Source organism: Scomber japonicus, chromosome 5 (genome assembly GCF_027409825.1).
Source record: "Scomber japonicus isolate fScoJap1 chromosome 5, fScoJap1.pri, whole genome shotgun sequence".
Classification (NCBI taxonomy): domain Eukaryota; kingdom Metazoa; phylum Chordata; class Actinopteri; order Scombriformes; family Scombridae; genus Scomber; species Scomber japonicus.
In genome coordinates, this window is record NC_070582.1 from 16,305,418 (window position 1) to 16,328,967 (window position 23,550).

Genomic DNA, 23,550 nt, shown 5'->3' on the forward strand with positions numbered 1-23,550 from the left:
AAACTTGCTACAAGGGGCCACAGGGGCGGCCTGAATGAAAAATGTGTAAAATCAAGCACCGTGAAGGCATTGTGTGAAAATTGTCAAGGATTTTCCTAAGCGGGCAAAAATTGAAAAAAATGACAGGGCCGGTAGTGTCGAAAAAGTCAAAAATGGGAAGGGTGGGGGATTGTCCCAAAACTTGCTACAAGGGGCCAGAGGGGCGGCCTGAATGAAAAATGTGTAAAATCACGCACCGTGAGGGCATTGTGTGAAAATTGTGAAGGATTTTCCAAAGCGGCCAAAAATTGAAAAAAATGACAGGGCCGGTAGTGTCGAAAAAGTCAAAAATGGGAAGGGTGGGGGATTGTCCCAAAACTTGCTACAAGGGGCCAGAGGGGCGGCCTGAATGAAAAATGTGTAAAATCAAGCACCGTGAGGGCATTGTGTGAAAATTGTGAAGGATTTTCCAAAGCGGCCAAAAATTGAAAAAAATGACAGGGCCGGTAGTGTCGAAAAAGTCAAAAATGGGAAGGGTGGGGGATTGTCCCAAAACTTGCTACAAGGGGCCACAGGGCCGACCTGTATGAAAAATGTGTAAAATCAAGCACTGTGAAGGCATTGTGTGAAAATTGTCAAGGATTTTCCAAAGCGGCCAAAAATTGAAAAAAATGACAGGGCCGGTAGTGTCGAAAAAGTCAAAAATGGGAAGGGTGGGGGATTGTCCCAAAACTTGCTACAAGGGGCCACAGGGCCGACCTGAATGAAAAATGTGTAAAATCAAGCACTGTGAAGGCATTGTGTGAAAATTGTGAAGGATTTTCCAAAGCGGCCAAAAATTGAAAAAAATGACAGGGCCGGTAGTGTCGAAAAAGTCAAAAATGGGAAGGGTGGGGGATTGTCCCAAAACTTGCTACAAGGGGCCAGAGGGGCGGCCTGAATGAAAAATGTGTAAAATCAAGCACCGTGAAGGCATTGTGTGAAAATTGTGAAGGATTTTCCAAAGCGGCCAAAAATGGAAAAAAATGACAGGGCCGGTAGTGTCGAAAAAGTCAAAAATGGGAAGGGTGGGGGATTGTCCCAAAACTTGCTACAAGGGGCCAGAGGGGCGGCCTGAATGAAAAATGTGTAAAATCAAGCACCGTGAGGGCATTGTGTGAAAATTGTGAAGGATTTTCCTAAGCGGCCAAAAATTGAAAAAAATGACAGGGCCGGTAGTGTTGAAAAAGTCAAAAATGGGAAGGGTGGGGGATTGTCCCAAAACTTGCTACAAGGGGCCAGAGGGGCGGCCTGAATGAAAAATGTGTAAAATCAAGCACCGTGAAGGCATTGTGTGAAAATTGTCAAGGATTTTCCAAAGCGGCCAAAAATTGAAATAAATGACAGGGCCGGTAGTGTCGAAAAAGTCAAAAATGGGAAGGGTGGGGGATTGTCCCAAAACTTGCTACAAGGGGCCAGAGGGGCGGCCTGAATGAAAAATGTGTAAAATCAAGCACCGTGAGGGCATTGTGTGAAAATTGTGAAGGATTTTCCTAAGCGGGCAAAAATTGAAAAAAATGACAGGGCCGGTAGTGTTGAAAAAGTCAAAAATGGGAAGGGTGGGGGATTGTCCCAAAACTTGCTACAAGGGGCCAGAGGGGCGGCCTGAATGAAAAATGTGTAAAATCAAGCACCGTGAAGGCATTGTGTGAAAATTGTCAAGGATTTTCCAAAGCGGGCAAAAATTGAAAAAAATGACAGGGTCGGTAGTGTCGAAAAAGTAAAAAATGGGAAGGGTGGGGGATTGTCCCAAAACTTGCTACAAGGGGCCAGAGGGGCGGCCTGAATGAAAAATGTGTAAAATCACGCACCGTGAGGGCATTCTGTGAAAATTGTGAAGGATTTTCCAAAGCGGCCAAAAATCTAAAAAAATGACAGGGCCGGTAGTGTCGAAAAAGTCAAAAATGGGAAGGGTGGGGGATTGTCCCAAAACTTGCTACAAGGGGCCACAGGGGCGGCCTGAATGAAAAATGTGTAAAATCAAGCACCGTGAAGGCATTGTGTGAAAATTGTCAAGGATTTTCCTAAGCGGGCAAAAATTGAAAAAAATGACAGGGTCGGTAGTGTCGAAAAAGTAAAAAATGGGAAGGGTGGGGGATTGTCCCAAAACTTGCTACAAGGGGCCAGAGGGGCGGCCTGAATGAAAAATGTGTAAAATCACGCACCGTGAGGGCATTCTGTGAAAATTGTGAAGGATTTTCCAAAGCGGCCAAAAATTGAAAAAAATGACAGGGCCGGTAGTGTCGAAAAAGTCAAAAATGGGAAGGGTGGGGGATTGTCCCAAAACTTGCTACAAGGGGCCACAGGGGCGGCCTGAATGAAAAATGTGTAAAATCAAGCACCGTGAAGGCATTGTGTGAAAATTGTGAAGGATTTTCCATAGGGGGCAAAAATTGAAAAAAATGACAGGGTCGGTAGTGTCGAAAAAGTAAAAAATGGGAAGGGTGGGGGATTGTCCCAAAACTTGCTACAAGGGGCCAGAGGGGCGGCCTGAATGAAAAATGTGTAAAATCACGCACCGTGAGGGCATTCTGTGAAAATTGTGAAGGATTTTCCAAAGCGGCAAAAAATTGAAAAAAATGACAGGGTCGGTAGTGTCGAAAAAGTAAAAAATGGGAAGGGTGGGGGATTGTCCCAAAACTTGCTACAAGGGGCCACAGGGGCGGCCTGAATGAAAAATGTGTAAAATCAAGCACCGTGAAGGCATTGTGTGAAAATTGTCAAGGATTTTCCTAAGCGGGCAAAAATTGAAAAAAATGACAGGGTCGGTAGTGTCGAAAAAGTAAAAAATGGGAAGGGTGGGGGATTGTCCCAAAACTTGCTACAAGGGGCCAGAGGGGCGGCCTGAATGAAAAATGTGTAAAATCACGCACCGTGAGGGCATTCTGTGAAAATTGTGAAGGATTTTCCAAAGCGGCCAAAAATTGAAAAAAATGACAGGGCCGGTAGTGTCGAAAAAGTCAAAAATGGGAAGGGTGGGGGATTGTCCCAAAACTTGCTACAAGGGGCCACAGGGGCGGCCTGAATGAAAAATGTGTAAAATCAAGCACCGTGAAGGCATTGTGTGAAAATTGTCAAGGATTTTCCTAAGCGGGCAAAAATTGAAAAAAATGACAGGGCCGGTAGTGTCGAAAAAGTCAAAAATGGGAAGGGTGGGGGATTGTCCCAAAACTTGCTACAAGGGGCCAGAGGGGCGGCCTGAATGAAAAATGTGTAAAATCAAGCACCGTGAAGGCATTGTGTGAAAATTGTGAAGGATTTTCCATAGGGGGCAAAAATTGAAAAAAATGACAGGGTCGGTAGTGTCGAAAAAGTAAAAAATGGGAAGGGTGGGGGATTGTCCCAAAACTTGCTACAAGGGGCCAGAGGGGCGGCCTGAATGAAAAATGTGTAAAATCACGCACCGTGAGGGCATTCTGTGAAAATTGTGAAGGATTTTCCAAAGCGGCCAAAAATTGAAAAAAATGACAGGGCCGGTAGTGTCGAAAAAGTCAAAAATGGGAAGGGTGGGGGATTGTCCCAAAACTTGCTACAAGGGGCCACAGGGGCGGCCTGAATGAAAAATGTGTAAAATCAAGCACCGTGAAGGCATTGTGTGAAAATTGTGAAGGATTTTCCTAAGCGGGCAAAAATTGAAAAAAATGACAGGGCCGGTAGTGTCGAAAAAGTCAAAAATGGGAAGGGTGGGGGATTGTCCCAAAACTTGCTACAAGGGGCCAGAGGGCCGACCTGAATGAAAAATGTGTAAAATCAAGCACTGTGAAGGCATTGTGTGAAAATTGTCAAGGATTTTCCAAAGCGGCCAAAAATTGAAAAAAATGACAGGGCCGGTAGTGTCGAAAAAGTAAAAAATGGGAAGGGTGGGGGATTGTCCCAAAACTTGCTACAAGGGGCCAGAGGGGCGGCCTGAATGAAAAATGTGTAAAATCACGCACCGTGAGGGCATTCTGTGAAAATTGTGAAGGATTTTCCAAAGCGGCCAAAAATTGAAAAAAATGACAGGGTCGGTAGTGTCGAAAAAGTAAAAAATGGGAAGGGTGGGGGATTGTCCCAAAACTTGCTACAAGGGGCCAGAGGGGCGGCCTGAATGAAAAATGTGTAAAACCACGCACCGTGAGGGCATTCTGTGAAAATTGTGAAGGATTTTCCAAAGCGGCCAAAAATTGAAAAAAATGACAGGGCCGGTAGTGTCGAAAAAGTCAAAAATGGGAAGGGTGGGGGATTGTCCCAAAACTTGCTACAAGGGGCCAGAGGGCCGACCTGAATGAAAAATGTGTAAAATCAAGCACTGTGAAGGCATTGTGTGAAAATTGTCAAGGATTTTCCAAAGCGGCCAAAAATTGAAAAAAATGACAGGGTCGGTAGTGTCGAAAAAGTCAAAAATGGGAAGGGTGGGGGATTGTCCCAAAACTTGCTACAAGGGGCCAGAGGGGCGGCCTGAATGAAAAATGTGTAAAATCAAGTACCGTGAGGGCATTGTGTGAAAATTGTCAAGGATTTTCCAAAGCGGCCAAAAATTGAAAAAAATGACAGGGTCGGTAGTGTCGAAAAAGTAAAAAATGGGAAGGGTGGGGGATTGTCCCAAAACTTGCTACAAGGGGCCAGAGGGGCGGCCTGAATGAAAAATGTGTAAAATCACGCACCGTGAGGGCATTCTGTGAAAATTGTGAAGGATTTTCCAAAGCGGCCAAAAATTGAAAAAAATGACAGGGCCGGTAGTGTCGAAAAGGTCAAAAATGGGAAGGGTGGGGGATTGTCCCAAAACTTGCTACAAGGGGCCACAGGGGCGGCCTGAATGAAAAATGTGTAAAATCAAGCACCGTGAAGGCATTGTGTGAAAATTGTCAAGGATTTTCCTAAGCGGGCAAAAATTGAAAAAAATGACAGGGCCGGTAGTGTCGAAAAAGTCAAAAATGGGAAGGGTGGGGGATTGTCCCAAAACTTGCTACAAGGGGCCAGAGGGGCGGCCTGAATGAAAAATGTGTAAAATCACGCACCGTGAGGGCATTGTGTGAAAATTGTGAAGGATTTTCCAAAGCGGCCAAAAATTGAAAAAAATGACAGGGCCGGTAGTGTCGAAAAAGTAAAAAATGGGAAGGGTGGGGGATTGTCCCAAAACTTGCTACAAGGGGCCAGAGGGGCGGCCTGAATGAAAAATGTGTAAAATCAAGCACCGTGAGGGCATTGTGTGAAAATTGTGAAGGATTTTCCAAAGCGGCCAAAAATTGAAAAAAATGACAGGGCCGGTAGTGTCGAAAAAGTCAAAAATGGGAAGGGTGGGGGATTGTCCCAAAACTTGCTACAAGGGGCCACAGGGCCGACCTGAATGAAAAATGTGTAAAATCAAGCACTGTGAAGGCATTGTGTGAAAATTGTGAAGGATTTTCCAAAGCGGCCAAAAATTGAAAAAAATGACAGGGCCGGTAGTGTCGAAAAAGTCAAAAATGGGAAGGGTGGGGGATTGTCCCAAAACTTGCTACAAGGGGCCAGAGGGGCGGCCTGAATGAAAAATGTGTAAAATCAAGCACCGTGAAGGCATTGTGTGAAAATTGTGAAGGATTTTCCAAAGCGGCCAAAAATGGAAAAAAATGACAGGGCCGGTAGTGTCGAAAAAGTCAAAAATGGGAAGGGTGGGGGATTGTCCCAAAACTTGCTACAAGGGGCCAGAGGGGCGGCCTGAATGAAAAATGTGTAAAATCAAGCACCGTGAGGGCATTGTGTGAAAATTGTGAAGGATTTTCCTAAGCGGCCAAAAATTGAAAAAAATGACAGGGCCGGTAGTGTTGAAAAAGTCAAAAATGGGAAGGGTGGGGGATTGTCCCAAAACTTGCTACAAGGGGCCAGAGGGGCGGCCTGAATGAAAAATGTGTAAAATCAAGCACCGTGAAGGCATTGTGTGAAAATTGTCAAGGATTTTCCAAAGCGGCCAAAAATTGAAATAAATGACAGGGCCGGTAGTGTCGAAAAAGTCAAAAATGGGAAGGGTGGGGGATTGTCCCAAAACTTGCTACAAGGGGCCAGAGGGGCGGCCTGAATGAAAAATGTGTAAAATCAAGCACCGTGAGGGCATTGTGTGAAAATTGTGAAGGATTTTCCTAAGCGGGCAAAAATTGAAAAAAATGACAGGGCCGGTAGTGTTGAAAAAGTCAAAAATGGGAAGGGTGGGGGATTGTCCCAAAACTTGCTACAAGGGGCCAGAGGGGCGGCCTGAATGAAAAATGTGTAAAATCAAGCACCGTGAAGGCATTGTGTGAAAATTGTCAAGGATTTTCCAAAGCGGGCAAAAATTGAAAAAAATGACAGGGTCGGTAGTGTCGAAAAAGTAAAAAATGGGAAGGGTGGGGGATTGTCCCAAAACTTGCTACAAGGGGCCAGAGGGGCGGCCTGAATGAAAAATGTGTAAAATCACGCACCGTGAGGGCATTCTGTGAAAATTGTGAAGGATTTTCCAAAGCGGCCAAAAATCTAAAAAAATGACAGGGCCGGTAGTGTCGAAAAAGTCAAAAATGGGAAGGGTGGGGGATTGTCCCAAAACTTGCTACAAGGGGCCACAGGGGCGGCCTGAATGAAAAATGTGTAAAATCAAGCACCGTGAAGGCATTGTGTGAAAATTGTCAAGGATTTTCCTAAGCGGGCAAAAATTGAAAAAAATGACAGGGTCGGTAGTGTCGAAAAAGTAAAAAATGGGAAGGGTGGGGGATTGTCCCAAAACTTGCTACAAGGGGCCAGAGGGGCGGCCTGAATGAAAAATGTGTAAAATCACGCACCGTGAGGGCATTCTGTGAAAATTGTGAAGGATTTTCCAAAGCGGCCAAAAATTGAAAAAAATGACAGGGCCGGTAGTGTCGAAAAAGTCAAAAATGGGAAGGGTGGGGGATTGTCCCAAAACTTGCTACAAGGGGCCACAGGGGCGGCCTGAATGAAAAATGTGTAAAATCAAGCACCGTGAAGGCATTGTGTGAAAATTGTCAAGGATTTTCCATAGGGGGCAAAAATTGAAAAAAATGACAGGGTCGGTAGTGTCGAAAAAGTAAAAAATGGGAAGGGTGGGGGATTGTCCCAAAACTTGCTACAAGGGGCCAGAGGGGCGGCCTGAATGAAAAATGTGTAAAATCACGCACCGTGAGGGCATTCTGTGAAAATTGTGAAGGATTTTCCAAAGCGGCAAAAAATTGAAAAAAATGACAGGGTCGGTAGTGTCGAAAAAGTAAAAAATGGGAAGGGTGGGGGATTGTCCCAAAACTTGCTACAAGGGGCCACAGGGGCGGCCTGAATGAAAAATGTGTAAAATCAAGCACCGTGAAGGCATTGTGTGAAAATTGTCAAGGATTTTCCTAAGCGGGCAAAAATTGAAAAAAATGACAGGGTCGGTAGTGTCGAAAAAGTAAAAAATGGGAAGGGTGGGGGATTGTCCCAAAACTTGCTACAAGGGGCCAGAGGGGCGGCCTGAATGAAAAATGTGTAAAATCACGCACCGTGAGGGCATTCTGTGAAAATTGTGAAGGATTTTCCAAAGCGGCCAAAAATTGAAAAAAATGACAGGGCCGGTAGTGTCGAAAAAGTCAAAAATGGGAAGGGTGGGGGATTGTCCCAAAACTTGCCACAAGGGGCCACAGGGGCGGCCTGAATGAAAAATGTGTAAAATCAAGCACCGTGAAGGCATTGTGTGAAAATTGTCAAGGATTTTCCTAAGCGGGCAAAAATTGAAAAAAATGACAGGGCCGGTAGTGTCGAAAAAGTCAAAAATGGGAAGGGTGGGGGATTGTCCCAAAACTTGCTACAAGGGGCCAGAGGGGCGGCCTGAATGAAAAATGTGTAAAATCAAGCACCGTGAAGGCATTGTGTGAAAATTGTCAAGGATTTTCCTAAGCGGGCAAAAATTGAAAAAAATGACAGGGCCGGTAGTGTTGAAAAAGTCAAAAATGGGAAGGGTGGGGGATTGTCCCAAAACTTGCTACAAGGGGCCAGAGGGGCGGCCTGAATTAAAGATGTGTAAAATCAAGCACCGTGAGGGCATTGTGTGAAAATTGTCAAGGATTTTCCAAAGCGGGCAAAAATTGAAAAAAATGACAGGGCCGGTAGTGTCGAAAAAGTCAAAAATGGGAAGGGTGGGGGATTGTCCCAAAACTTGCTACAAGGGGCCAGAGGGGCGGCCTGAATGAAAAATGTGTAAAATCAAGCACCGTGAAGGCATTGTGTGAAAATTGTCAAGGATTTTCCAAAGCGGGCAAAAATTGAAAAAAATGACAGGGTCGGTAGTGTCGAAAAAGTCAAAAATGGGAAGGGTGGGGGATTGTCCCAAAACTTGCTACAAGGGGCCAGAGGGGCGGCCTGAATTAAAGATGTGTAAAATCAAGCACTGTGAAGGCATTGTGTGAAAATTGTCAAGGATTTTCCAAAGCGGGCAAAAATTGAAAAAAATGACAGGGCCGGTAGTGTTGAAAACGTCAAAAATGGGAAGGGTGGGGGATTGTCCCAAAACTTGCTACAAGGGGCCAGAGGGGCGGCCTGAATGAAAAATGTGTAAAATCAAGCACTGTGAAGGCATTGTGTGAAAATTGTCAAGGATTTTCCAAAGCGGCCAAAAATTGAAAAAAATGACAGGGCCGGTAGTGTCGAAAAGGTCAAAAATGGGAAGGGTGGGGGATTGTCCCAAAACTTGCTACAAGGGGCCAGAGGGGCGGCCTGAATGAAAAATGTGTAAAATCAAGCACCGTGAGGGCATTGTGTGAAAATTGTGAAGGATTTTCCAAAGCGGGCAAAAATTGAAAAAAATGACAGGGTCGGTAGTGTCGAAAAAGTCAAAAATGGGAAGAGTGGGGGATTGTCCCAAAACTTGCTACAAGGGGCCAGAGGGGCAGCCTGAATTAAAGATGTGTAAAATCAAGCACTGTGAAGGCATTGTGTGAAAATTGTCAAGGATTTTCCAAAGCGGGCAAAAATTGAAAAAAATGACAGGGCCGGTAGTGTCGAAAAAGTCAAAAATGGGAAGGGTGGGGGATTGTCCCAAAACTTGCTACAAGGGGCCAGAGGGGCGGCCTGAATGAAAAATGTGTAAAATCAAGCACCGTGAAGGCATTGTGTGAAAATTGTCAAGGATTTTCCAAAGCGGGCAAAAATTGAAAAAAATGACAGGGTCGGTAGTGTCGAAAAAGTCAAAAATGGGAAGGGTGGGGGATTGTCCCAAAACTTGCTACAAGGGGCCAGAGGGGCGGCCTGAATGAAAAATGTGTAAAATCAAGCACCGTGAAGGCATTGTGTGAAAATTGTCAAGGATTTTCCAAAGCGGGCAAAAATTGAAAAAAATGACAGGGTCGGTAGTGTCGAAAAAGTCAAAAATGGGGAGGGTGGGGGATTGTCCCAAAACTTGCTACAAGGGGCCAGAGGGGCGGCCTGAATGAAAAATGTGTAAAATCAAGCACCGTGAAGGCATTGTGTGAAAATTGTCAAGGATTTTCCAAAGCGGGCAAAAATTGAAAAAAATGACAGGGCCGGTAGTGTTGAAAAAGTAAAAAATGGGAAGGGTGGGGGATTGTCCCAAAACTTGCTACAAGGGGCCAGAGGGGCGGCCTGAATGAAAAATGTGTAAAATCAAGCACCGTGAAGGCATTGTGTTCCGCCTACGGGACGGGTCGGAGGTTGGGAGGTAGCGACAAGTTCTTCTGAATTGTTTAAACACCAACCCTTAAACATATATATTGTTGTATACATTGTTAGAAAGCTTAGATTGCCCTGATTCATTCAAGACCACTCACGACTTATATGGTTGCTCACAGCCGTAATAGTATTAGCGATTAGCTCGGCTAGCCACTCAGCTAAAGTAAGAAAAGCTATAATGCTACATACCTTCAATGTCTTCCCTTTATCCACAACGATCATCTTATGACTCAGGACTTTCTGTACAGCTCGCCAAGTATCCATTCTGGTGAAATATGAAATCCGTTTCCGTTTCCGTTTCTTTTTCTTTTTCTCCTTGTCACCAAAGTCCTTCTTATTATAATGTCTCTGTTGTCACTACCCGATGTGAGTCGCCTACCCGATGTGAGTCTGACATGCGCAGTAGCGTTTTCGATCGTCCGCCATCTTGGACGGTCATGTACGGCAACTCCGCTTGGAAAAAACGCCCCCAGACTCAAAACGCGATACGCGAAATAAATCAGTTGTATAAACATATAAATATAAATATAAATAAATCAATCGTATGAATGTATAAATATGAATAAATATAAATAGTTTGGTTGTAAATAGTTGTCAGAGGTTAAGAGTAAGTATACATATCATGGAAATATCTGGAAATCAGACATGTATAAATATAAATAAAATAAATCAATAGTATAAATACATAAATATGAATGAATATAAATAGTTTGTTTATAAATAGTTGTCAGAGGTTAAGAGTAAGTATACATATCATGGAACTATCTGGAAATCAGACATGGAAATAAAATAATACAAAGTAATAGTAATAATAATTATATCTATCTATCCACTATCTTATCTATCTATCTATATTTTTATTGATATATTTATATTGTATTATTATTTTATTATATACATATATAAAATAGATAGATAAGATAGTATATATATACAATATATAATTATATATAGATATATACACACTATCTTATGTATCTTTTTATTTATATAATATTATTTTATTATATATATGTACATATAGATGTATTGTACTATAAACATATTATATATTTTATATTTTTTCAATTGAGAATGGTATAAACTAACTGAAGTTTTTAACATTACATTACATCCATTTTACATTCATAGAGCTTTGATTTTGGAACAGTTTTGTTAACAAAAAAGAGGCCAAGATTTATCTGATGTGTGATGTGCACTCTTTTATACTTTGTTATAGACACAGGTACCACCCTCTCTAGTTCTGTCACAGCTCCTCCACTCACCTGATGGACTTCCTCAGCTGTTGTTTTGATGCAGACAGATATTTAAACTGTGGTATGCATGCCTCTGTTTGACACACTATTACAAGACCATTTCAAATGAATGAATGCTCAAGCCAATACTGAAAGTTTGTTAACTTTTAGTTTATAACTTTGAAGGACCAAAGGATTCCATTTTGAACATGAACCAAACATTTTAATCTAAAGATACAAAAATGTGTTTCCATCAAATTGATGTCAGAGATGGAAAAACAAAAGACAGAGCTTAAACAGTATTGTCAAAGAATTTAAATCTTGAATTTTAACCACATGCTTTAAAAATTTAATATAAACAATGGAAGAAACAAAAGACACATGTATGTACATAGCTATATGAAAGATTGTGCATATATTCAAGTAAAGACAATTTTATGTAATCACATAAGAAGTTCCAGATGAGGTGGTTCGGGCATCTAATCAGGATGCCTCCCGGACGCCTCCCTGGTGAGGCGTTCAGGGCATGTCCCACCGGTAGGAGACCCCGGGGAAGACCCAGGACACGCTGGAGAGACTATGTCTCTCGGCTGGCGTGGGAACACCTCGGGATCCCCCGGGAAGAGCTGGACGAAGTGGCTGGGGAGAGGGAAGTCTGGGCTTCCCTGCTTAGGCTGCTGCCCCCGCGACCCGACCCCGGATAAGCGGAAGAAGATGGATGGATGGACATAAGTTATGACTGTACTCTTTAATTTAAAGAGACCCAACATTCCCCCCATGAGCAAGCACTTGGCGACTCCGTAACGGGAAGAAACCTCAGGCAGAACCAGGCTCTAGGTGGGCGGCCATCTGCCTTGACCGGTTGGGGTTGATAGAGAAAGAGAGAGAGAAAGACTGAAGCAATCTGAATCTGGAGCATACAGGTATGTAGGTGCTTAAGGCAGAAGGATGATTGTCAACAGTGCAGTCTCCCGATCATCTTCATCTTTTCCTGAAATTGCACAAAAATAAAGATATTAGTACAACAGATATTATAGTAAACTTGAAACTATATGGCACTGTCTTTTAAACATGTGTCCACACACTCAGTAGATATTACAGTTAATAAAACAAATTAAGCAGCAGTTCTACCTCATACTAGTTAACTTTACCTCAGTGTCTTGTGTTGGGATGCTGCACTCTCCTCTCAAGAGCTTCCTTCCCTGGAACTGCACCTCTTGTCATTGATGCCGTCAGTGTTGAAAGAAAAGAAATGTTAGAAAAATGGTTGTTGAATACAAGGTGAAATGTTACTTCAAGCTTTGTGTTCAAATGTTAATTCTTGTATCATTCTCACTTGGGTAGTTGTTATTTGTTGGAAGTAGTAGAAGTTTTTTGAAGAAATTGAAGTTAGGCATTGATCCCACAGACAAAGTACAAACTACCAAATCAGCTTCTTACCGAGAGTGGAGACTGGAACGATGTCATTTAAACACAATTGACGTAGATGTCCAGCTCAGATTTGATCACTCTCTCCTACACAGTCCTTTAGACTGTTAATCTGAAATAAGACAACAAGAAATTGAAAATAAGATAAGTTAGGCATTGATCCCACAGAGAAAGTACAAACTACCTAATCAGCTTCTTACCGAGAACAGGTGTCATTTAAACACAATTGGCTTTATTGTGTTTGCCATAGATGTCCAGCTCAGACTTGATCACTCTCTCCTAGTCTTTTAGACTGTCAATCTGAATTAAGACAACAAGAAGATGGAAATAAGTGAAGTATTGTGTTGATCCTACAGACAAAGTACAAACTACTGACATCAGGCTCTTACCGAGAGTGGAGACTGAAAGGGTGTCGTAGATGGGGAGGCAGGTACTTCAGGAGGATGATGAGGATGACTTTACTGTATTTGGCGTAGATGTCCAGCTCAGATTTGATCACTCTCTCCTAGACAGTCCTCTAGACTGTCAATCTGAAGTAAGACAAGAAATTGAAGTTGGGCATTGATCCCATAGACAAAGTACAAACTACCAAATCAGGTTGTTACCAAGAGTGGAGAATGGAACAATGGCCACACCAACAGTTTAGCAGTATACTGAAAACACTTACGTTTCTGTCTGTAGTACGGCCTCAGGCGATTGATATTCACCTTCTGCAAGGACCCAGTGTTCTTTTGGATGGTGGCCACGCCATTTTCTGACATATCAAGGACTTTGTAGGGGCCTTGATGCATATGTTTCAGGCCATGCCTGAAAAGGAGAATGTCATCACCTGTGTTAATTTCTACTGTTTTGCAGCGCTTCCTTTTGCGTGCTACGTAACAGCTCTTTTGCTTCTCCTGGGCCTTTTCTATGTTGGCAAGAAGCTATTGGCCAAAGCCACAAATAAAGTAAATAACATGAAACACAAAAATACAACAACTTCAATACATGAGCTTTGTGCCTCACTACCTTTTCATTGAGGTCTGTGATTGTCCTCATCCTCGCTTCCAGGTCGTTCCAGCCGAGAGACATAGTCTCTCCAGCGTGTCCGGGGTCTTCCTCGGGGTCTCCTACCGGTGGACGTCCGGGAGGCATCCTGATTAGATGCCCGAGCCTCCTCATCTGGCTCCTCTCAACACAGAGGAGCAGCGGGTCTACTCCGAGCTCCCTCCGGATAACTGAGCTTCTCACCCTATCTCTAAGGGAGAGCCCAGCCAGCCTACGGAGGAAGCTCATTTCAGCCGCTTGTACCTGCGATCTTGTTCTTTCAGTCACTACCCAAAGCTCATGACCAGAGGTGAGGGTAGGAACCAAGACCGACTGGTAAATCCAGAGCTTTGCCTTTCGGCTCAGCTCTCTCTTCACCACGACGGATCTGTGCAGAGTCCACATTACTGCAGACGCCGCACCGATCCGCCTGTCGATCTCACGCTCCATCTTTCCCTCACTGTGAACAAGACCCCGAGGTACTTGAACTCCTCCACTTGGGGCAGGATCTCATCCCCGACCCGGAGAGTGCACTCCACCCTTTTCTGGTTGAGGACCATGGACTCAGATTTGGAGGTGCTGATTCCCATCCCGGCCGCTTCACACTTGGCTGCGAACCGAGGAGGTCACGGTCTGATGAAGCCAACAGGACCACATCATCATGTTTAGCAGTGTGAAGATCTCTTTGTTGAGCTGTAAATATGTATACAAGAGCAATACAACAAAGTCTGTAAGCATCGACTGAATAGAAAAACAATACATGAATGATCTGCAGCTATGAAGATGATCACGGTTTATCTAATATTGTATTTATCATACCTCATTCACAAACTCCCTCCCCTGGTCAGTTATGATTTTGCTGACCATGCCAAACATGTAAAACTTGGCAGTTACTGCAGCGGAAATCTCCACAGCTGACTTTGACTGTAGCGGTTCAGCAACAACAAACTTGCTGAATAAATCAGTCATTGTCAGAATGTATTTGTTCTTGCGTGCAGTCTCCTTTAATGGGCCAATTAGATCCATTCCAAGCACACTCCAATTTTCTTTCACCTGCAAATATAAATGTCGATAGTTTATCACAGAGTCATCTGACACATGTTGAAAAGAACATTATATATTGGTGTTCAACACTACCTTGATGGAGTGTAGCACTGGTGCCACTGTTTTTATTGGATCATTTAACTGGCATTGGTGACAGCGCGTGACCTGAAACAGAGGTCAATGTACTTGAATAGATATCTCATGTTAGTTAGTTTTTCTTGAAATAAAAATATAGTTGGAAGTTCTATCGTCCAGATAACAAACTTTGCCTTACCCAGTCAGTAACATCCTACGTGATGGTGGGCCAGTAGTATCCTGCCACCAAACGGTTTCTGGTGCCTCTGACACCATTGTGGTTGCCTGTGCCTTGCTGGTTGTGGCACTCTTTGAGAGCAGCGCTCTTTTCCTCCTCAGACATAACCACCAGCCGCATGTACAGTTTGTTTGGGCCAGTGTAGAACAGTCTGCCATCTGTGTAGAAAACAATTCTTTAATTACAATTGTGTGTGTGTCTGTCTCTGTGTGTGTCTGTCTGTCTCTCTCTGTGTGTGTCTGTCTGTCTCTCTGTCTGTCTGTCTCTCTCTGCGTGTGCCTGTCTGTGTGTGTGTCTCTCTCTCTCTGTGTGTCTCTGTGTGTGTCTGTGTCTATCTGTGTGTGTCTGTCTGTATGTCTCTCTGTGTGTCTGTCTGTCTCTCTCTCTGTGTGTCTGTCTGTCTCTCTGTGTGTGTGTCTGTCTCTGTGTGTGTGTGTGTGTGTCTGTCTGTCTCTCTCTCTGTGTCTGTCTCTGTGTGTGTGTGTGTGTGTGTGTCTGTCTCTCTCTGTGTGTGTCTGTCTGTGTCTTCTATCTGTCTTGCAATATATATTCATGTTTTTCATTAAAATAATGTTGATTACAAAATGTATTGATTTATGACAACCTCTTGAAACAGACATATTTTGTCACTAATGAGCCATGTGTAACACTTTTTAAAACATTTTTTCGTGAAGAGATTAAAAATAAAATTTATGATTAATATGAAAAAAAAATATTGGAAAATAGGAAATGTTGTGCTAAAATATTTTCATTATTTTATTATTATAATTCAAATGATTACCATGATTATCATTATCAAATTACCATGCTAGCTAGCCAAATTACCTTTCAAGATGTAATTACTCTGAGAACGAGTAATCTTCCACTTCACAGCTTTTCCACAACTGGGATTAAACTGTCCCGATTGCAGGTAAGCATGGAGTTGACTGAAATATTCAAAATCGCTCATTTTAATCAATGCGCTGAAATTGACGGTGCAAGATTGAAAAGTGGCGCATGCGCGACTCACATCGGGTAACAGCGCGGATAGATACAAAGCGCATGCGCTACAGACTCACATCGGGTAACCAGACTCACATCGGGTAACACAACGCGCATGCGCGGTAGACTGACGTCAGGTAGCGTCATGGCGCATGCGCGAGAAACGCAACGCACAAAAAACCAGTCTTACCTATGGTAGCAGTAGTTTGTCCAAGCGGTGTTGCCGTAGATATCCGTTCAAGATGGCGGACGATCGAGAACGCTACTGCGCATGTCAGACTCACATCGGGTAGGCGACTCACATCGGGTAGTGACAGTCGGACTCAGATCGGGTAGCGATCATAGCGACACTGCGCATGCGCGAACAACGGCTCGTGTATTAATACTTTCCCGGTTACATACAGATGTACAAACTTGTGTTGAACTTCTATTGTTTCTACACTTTGTGCAGACTCGGATCCAACTACTGAAACGTCTTTGAAATACATCTATCCAACATATAACAGTAGTTTGTCCAAGTGGTTTGCCTAAGTAGCTGTCCAAGATGGCGGACGCTACTGCGCATGTCAGACTCAAATCGGGTGGCGACTCACATCGGGTAGGGACATCGCTACCCGATGTGAGTCACACATGCGCAGTTGAGTCCGCCAAGGTCCGCCATGTTGGACAGTTATGTACGGCAACTCCGCTTGGAAAAAACAAAACACATTATTCACCCGGGATTCGTGAGAAATATGAACTTTTGAGTGCTTTTTACATTTCTAAGGTTATAGTTTATCTTGTATTTTAAATGTTATTTTGTCAGCTGCAGCACTGTGAGAAGAGTTATTTCTGTGTTTCCTCATGTTTTATGTGTATGTTAATCTAACAGCAGCAGTAGTGTTGTTTAGTAACTGCAGGACTCCAGCAGAGGGAGTGTAGCTGTGAGTCATTACATGACATGACCCGAGGAAAGTTTGTGCGTCTGTGTATTTTTCACAATAATACAACATATTGCAACATATTGACTGTAAATGACGCTTATTGAACCAATAAAGCTTAAAATTAAAAAACAAAAACAAGAAGAACTTTCTGAGCGAAGTGGAATGTCGCTGGAAAGAGAGCATGGGTTTACCCAGGCTAGGTCTCACCCACCTATGGGGATAAACCAGGACTGGATTGAAGCTACAGAAATACAGAAATGCAGACATGCTTTTCTCTCTAATGAGTTGTAATGAGAGGTTCTTCCAGCCTCTGAGTCTCTGTATCCTCATCAACCCCCTCGATTAGACCATCTCCAAAATGTTCTCTAATCTGAGGCTTTGGAAAAGGCACATACAATCTGGCACTGATGGTCAGCTCATAGAGGGTACACAACAAAACACCAGAGAGGAGAAACAAAACCCATCTCAGCTGCAGTCGCTGCCTTCATGTACACTTCATTTCCACCAGAAACAATGGCTAGCCTATATGAGGAATCAAGCTGCATAAATTGACTGCAGTGGGCAAGTCCAGCTCCCCCCCACAATTACAACAATACAAAGCAGCTTGTGGAACACCACTAATAAATAGTATATTTGCAATCATTCCAGCTATTTATACAATACCTCGTCGCCTGCCATATACTGCAAAGTCCACTCTATGTCGCTATGATTGCAGTCTCCTATAAGTGACTGAAAAGACAGATAAAAAAATCTAGATCATAGTGTAGAGGCAAACCCATTCCATTAGACAGTTTATTTATTTATTTGATTATTTAAAAGTTGTCCAACCCAAACACATGGGGAAAATGTGCAGAGGTTTCGCCTTTTGATGATTACAATGCTATTTAAAGGACTATTTAAAGGAAATCAAATTAAACTCTAATTGATTTGCGTGTGTGAACCCTATTTTTGTCATTTTGGATTTTTTAAAAAAAACTGTTTTTTAGTCCTTCTTTAGCTAGTGTACATTCATACACAGTAGACAAAGTGTACGCCATCTTAAATTTAAACGGCTGCTTCTTTCTATGGAAAGTATCCGCTAAATTATCAAAATCCGGGGATATGATCAGATCAGTAGATGCTGATAGATTAATTAAAATTACTAATTCTCTGCTCACTTTTGTACACATTTCTTCAGCACAGATGTATGAACGAACTAGCATGCGGAACTATTTATGCTTTGATGCATTCACCGCTTTCGACCCGGACCGAAGTAGTGGGGCACATTACAACACAAGTACCGGATGGCAAGATAAACATTGAATGGCACGTATATGAGTTTTTGTAATATAAAATATTCACTGAATAGTTAAACTGCTGGGATATTATCGTCTTACATTTGTCCAATAGTAAACTAAACGTTTATTTGACGCTTCTTGACGTTACGTTACAGGATATTGGCGTTAGCCACAATTAGCTGGAGGATGTTGTTTCCTCTGTAACTTGTAACGACGTTAATGGTGGCTGTTTCGTGTGAAATAACCTCGGTGTAACTCTTCATACTCTCAGAGGTAGTGGTGCTGACATTAACACGACCGCTGTAGCATAATGACCAGTAACATTATCCATTGTTCATTATCCATTTATCTGTCGATTACTTTCACAATTCATCGTTTAGTTGTAACGCAACGTCAAACAGTGTATTAATAATTCTGTCCTGACCAGCAGTCCACCACCTATTCAGTTTCCAATCATAGACTAAATAAAGAAAGCTAATATCAAAGACTAAAGAAACTGATTGATTAATTGACTAATTGTTGCAGCTCTAATAATATGTTAAATGACTGATGAATGATCCTGTTCTTCTATAAACAGGAGAAGCTATTAGTTATAAACCTTACTTTTGTGATGTTCTCACTTAAATAATCTCTTTTTGTTCTTTTTCTTCAGTGGGAATTCGTTGGAGAGCGCTTTTAGTCTATTTTCTTGAAATAAAACCATATTACATCAGTGAGTCATGCCTACTGTGGTGTTGATGGATGTGTCTCTGTCCATGACACGGCCGGTGTCACAGGATGGCGTTGAAGAGTTTCAGAGAAAGAACCTGGCTGTCCACGGACTCAACATGTTGTTTGAACACATGGCCTCGAACTACCGCCTGGAGTTCTCAGCACTTATGGCGTTCTCCTCCCTCTGGGAGCTCTTGGTGCCTTTCACCAGAGATTACAATGCGTTGCAGGTAAAGTGTTCCTCATGTAAAAATCTGAAAGGTCAAGCATGTTGTTTACCTCTCTGGAGTCATTGCCTACTAAGGTTTGACCTCAAAGAAGAACAGCTTGACTTTAGAGAAGATGAGTCTGACTTTTGAGAAGAGTGGACATCACAGCATTTAGACACTGATTAGGGGTTAAGATGAAAGTTAAGGGGAACATAAATAATGATATTGAGTGGCTGCTTATCCATTTTTTCAACACTTACGCTTATGAAAGTCTGTTGGTCATCGTAGCACAAGCCTTAATGTTGCTTAAACCCACTTCCAGGTCTGTGAAACCTTTATTTTCTTTTGAAAACTGAAAAATAGATGATTTCATTGATATTTCTCCATCCAGACCACATAAGACCATATCTATTTAAAAATAAGATACTTAAACCTGTCAAATATTTATGATAATAATTTAGTCCATATTTGAAAGGTATAAGTATAGTAGTTTTTGATCTGGATCTGGTCTAAGCTATGACTCAGAAACTAACTTCAGCATCATGAAGAGTGGAGAGTTATCTAAATATATATTTTTTTTGTGCAGGAGGCTCTGAGCAACCTAGAAGACTATGACAAGACCTGCGTTGAGTCAGCTCTTAATGGAGTTAGTAACGTGGTACAGCAGGAGTGGGGCAGTGCCTGTCCCTGTCAGGTATTTTGATCCGTTGTAAAATAAACAACGTCTCTACTTGATTCATCATTGATTGATTGGATGTGTGGTCAAATGGTTTCTCCGCAGTGATTTCAGCTGTTCTTGCACATTTCGTTACACAGGATTCTGTTGATGTACCTCCCTCTTATGTCCTGCAGGTGGTGCTGGTTACTGACGGGTCTCTTGGTATTGGAAAAGGTTCGCTGCGTCATTCTCTGCAAACAATGAAACAGCGTGGAGATGACAAGAAGTTCCCTCTCCCTTTCCCTTTCCCAACCAAAATGTTCATCCTGTGTGTAGCCAATGCAGAAGAGGTACTAAAACCGACTCTTATTGCTGGATGTTCAGCAGTTCATTTCTATTTTCTTGTGCACAGTGACAAACCATGGTAAAACCATGGTAGGATGTAGCTGATCATAAACAGCTTTTAAGGTGATGGCCTCGACTGGGCCTTTTATATTTAAAATATTGTCTAAGAAATTTTAAGATGAGAGTAAAATTGTTTCTATTGGCAAATTTGACTCAGAATGTAGAGTAATGGTGATGAAGAGTCATTAATACAATAATGTAATGCAAATGACTGGAATATAACTGAATCCTAAAACTAAAATGGATAGCATAGATACCTTTTATTCTTTATGTTGTGTGTTGTATGTTTTTAATGCTGTAGCAGTTTGAGATTTGCCTCAGAAATTACTCATGCATCCATTTGACATTGCATCCTTTTGCAATTTTGCACTTGCAGTACTTAAAATAGACATCCCAGCTATGCCCTGTTTGCAGTTACAGATGACTGGCGCCATGGACAACTTGGAGGAGTTACTTCGACTCAGTGGAGGGGACGGACAAATCTTCACTATGGAGGGACTACTTTGCATGCAGAGTGTACAGGCCATGTTTGGGTATGCCTGTTGCTTGAGACATAATCCAGACAAAATTGAAATTTTTCCTGCTTTATGTTGTTATCAACACATCTTTGTATCTCTCCAGTAAGCTGATCGATCGGGCGTACTCTCCCTTCCACGCTGTCCTACACTGTGGGAACTTGTCCTCTGACGTTCAGGTGTTCCCTCGACCCGAGCCGTTCGTGGTGGATGAAGAGGTGGAGCCCATGCCTCTAACAGTCAACACAGGTACCTAGCTGGCTTCAAATTTCATTGTTGAGTTTAGACTTTTTTCTTTTTTTTTTTTAAACAAATATTCATTTTGTCATTCATGTTTCAGATTTGGAAATTATGGGCTTCATTGAAATTGCTGATATCTCCAGCCCTCCTGTTATATCCAGACACCTGGTACTACCTATTGCTGTAAACAAAGGTTTGTGTTATGTTATATTTTTTGTAGTATTGATTAAAATGAATACTAAACATATTCATTCACTTCAGATTTATGGTATTATCAACATTTTTCATTTGTGCTTTATTTTAGAGGTGGATGATGTTGGCACAGGAGCCACAGATGAGCCTGAGGAGGAAGCCTCTGCCAGTCAAATGGCAGGAAAGAGTCCAAATTTCTGTGTACTTCTTCATGGCAGTCTGAAAGTTGAGGGCATGGTGGCACTGGTCCAGCTGGGGTAAGATGTGACCCAGCAGTTGATATTTAACATTACTGAATTCAATGCGTGTACTTGACAAAACACCTGCAGAGCAAACAGGTGAAATATGTTATGAACAAATGCCCTTAAATTAATTTCCTTTCCCAGGCCAGAGTGGTACGGCATGCTGTACTCCCAAGCAGACAGCAAGAAGAAATCGAATCTGATGATGTCGTTGTTTGAGCCTGGTCCAGACCCTCTGCCTTGGCTGGGCAAGATTTCACATTTGGGACCAATCTCAGGTAACCCCTCACCCTTCCACAGTGTCAGTGTCTTCTGCAGACAAACAAATATTAGTTTTCTACGTATTCAGCAACCTTTAAAAAGTACTGTTTAGCATACTGTTCATAATCTCTCTTTGCCTTATTCTGAAGGCATGGTTGTAAAGTACGAGTGTTCTGAGATATTGTGAAACTACACTTTTAATGTCACTTATGACACACTGACCCATGTACAAGTAAACTACTGTTTATGCCTTGTGAGCAAAGGCCTTTCTGTATGTGTACATAATCCAGCAGTTAATAATTTACTGTTTTATTGCGTAGTTGGACAGCTTTGATCATGATGCTCTAGATTAACTGGCTTCACTCTAATGTCTTTTGTGACTTTTCTGGTGTTTCAGAGGCTGCTGAAAATCCCTATGGAGAAGATGACAGTAAAAGTCCTTTCCCCTTGCAGCCCCAGGTCAAACGAAGCTATGCCCAGAATGTCACTGTGTGGATTAAGGCCAGTGGGCTGCAGGTACTGTGCTGATTGTTTGTTATGAGGTCACTGTATATGTAAAGCAGTATCTGGAGAAATGAGAGAAAGAGCGAAAATGAGGAGCTTTAAGTGGAGACACGTTTAAAGCTTTTAATCCCACCAGAAGATCTTTCCAAACTATCTTCTTAAAGTATTAAAATGTCACTGCAGTGTGCAGCATGTTTTCAGTTAGTAGGGGTCACTTTGACAAGGTGAATTGAAACTTTGTGTTTCCAAAGTGTACATGCCATGGTACGTCACAGAAGCAAGTCTAGAAATTAAAGACAGAGACGTACTGCGTGCAGTGTTTACTTAAGCTGATCTTGTTTAAAATGAACTTGTGACTAATTGCTACTAAAGGCCTCTAGGGTGGAGTAAAAACCAAAGCAGCTTCTTAAATAAATCTTCCTTTCCCATGAGAAGGACAGTTTTATTTGCAGGAATTGGTTAAATTGCAGTGCAGTGCTCTGTATTCTCCCCGGGGGTTAGATACTAATAGGCATGACTATGGGACTTGGCTATTGCTTACTGAGTGAAGAAGAATACTTGAATATATGAAGTTTATTCAGCACACAAGTATCTGATGCTTTAGAGAAACCTTGTGTCTGCATGGACACAAAAACACCAGAAAAACCTTTTAAAAAAGTAAAGAAAGTTATATACACTTCTTAATGAAAACTCATGACAATTTGGGTGTCAACAAATGTAGGTCAGTACCGTAATCAGGACGCAGTTGTTGGCAATCCAAGGCTGCTATCTTATCACCTTTCTTGGCACTAGGACAAGATACATAATGTCAGAAGAGCAACTCTGTCTATTTAATGATTGGTGCAGGCCTAATAAACTATTATGAGTAATGTCCATGTAGGAGTACAGGAAGAGTGCATGCAATACATTGAGCAGATGCATTAGTTTACTTTTCCTCCACGCTGAGACTGTGCTGGGATTAAGATTTACAACCTTAACCCTGTGTTTAGCTTGAAGGACATCTTGATGGATTGATAAGGATTTGTTAATGACTGTGACAACCATATGTAAATAGATTGTGAGGGTAATGGTTGTTAAATGTGGTGGTCATTAACCAGTGACTCAGTTATTAACTCTGTAATTTATTGTCATTGTACAGACGGATGTGCAGAAGATCCTGAGGAATGCAAGGAAATTGCCTGATAAGACTCAAACCTTCTATAAGGTGAATTTAGTTTAATACAATTCAAGCTTGAAAATGCTGTTTAAACTATGTTTTTTGGGGGGAGGTGTCATAATTTAAATAACTGTTATGAAATTTTAATCTATCAGGAGCTGAATCGTCTCCGGAAGGCTGCTTTGGCTTTTGGTTTCTGGGAGCTCCTGAAAGGAGTGGCCGACCTGCTGGAGAGAGAGTGCACGCTTCTGCCAGACTCGGCTCATCCTGACGCTGCTTTCCAGCTTTCGCATGCTGCACAACAACTCAAGCTGGCCAGCACCGGAGACTCCCAGTACGCCGCCTTCGATCACAACATCGTTCCCATGCACACTGACTTCTCAAGCTGAGCCGTATCAGTTTGTTAAAACGGACTGAAATGTTGCAGCCTGTGTGGATCAGTTGGTGTATGCAGTTTAAAAAACTCAAAGGAGCAGCTTCACAAACCTAAATGTGGAGTCAGACTGATAATTTACACTCCTCTGCGATGCTGCCTAAACATGGCGAAACGTATAT

The 23,550-nt window shown here is 42.3% G+C and overlaps 1 protein-coding gene and 1 long non-coding RNA gene across 2 annotated transcripts; one reads left to right on the forward strand and one right to left on the reverse strand.

Moving 5' to 3' along the window:
* Positions 1-11,373: 11,373 nt before the first annotated feature.
* LOC128358892 (uncharacterized) lies at positions 11,374-13,427 on the reverse strand. Its single transcript, XR_008321420.1, has 5 exons — positions 13,347-13,427; positions 13,006-13,145; positions 12,351-12,450; positions 12,062-12,126; positions 11,374-11,901 (listed from the first exon to the last, which is right to left on the reverse strand). It is a non-coding gene; the product is annotated as an uncharacterized LOC128358892 (long non-coding RNA).
* Positions 13,428-17,866: 4,439 nt separating this feature from the next.
* On the forward strand, positions 17,867-23,481 carry ints14 (integrator complex subunit 14). Its single transcript, XM_053319257.1, has 12 exons — positions 17,867-17,930; positions 18,555-18,843; positions 19,409-19,516; positions 19,675-19,830; positions 20,300-20,418; positions 20,507-20,649; positions 20,741-20,833; positions 20,945-21,089; positions 21,219-21,352; positions 21,733-21,851; positions 22,978-23,043; positions 23,151-23,481. The coding sequence occupies exons 2-12, from the start codon at positions 18,622-18,624 to the stop codon at positions 23,382-23,384; spliced, it is 1,539 nt and encodes a 512-aa protein (XP_053175232.1). The 5' UTR covers positions 17,867-17,930; positions 18,555-18,621; the 3' UTR covers positions 23,385-23,481.
* Positions 23,482-23,550: the final 69 nt, after the last annotated feature.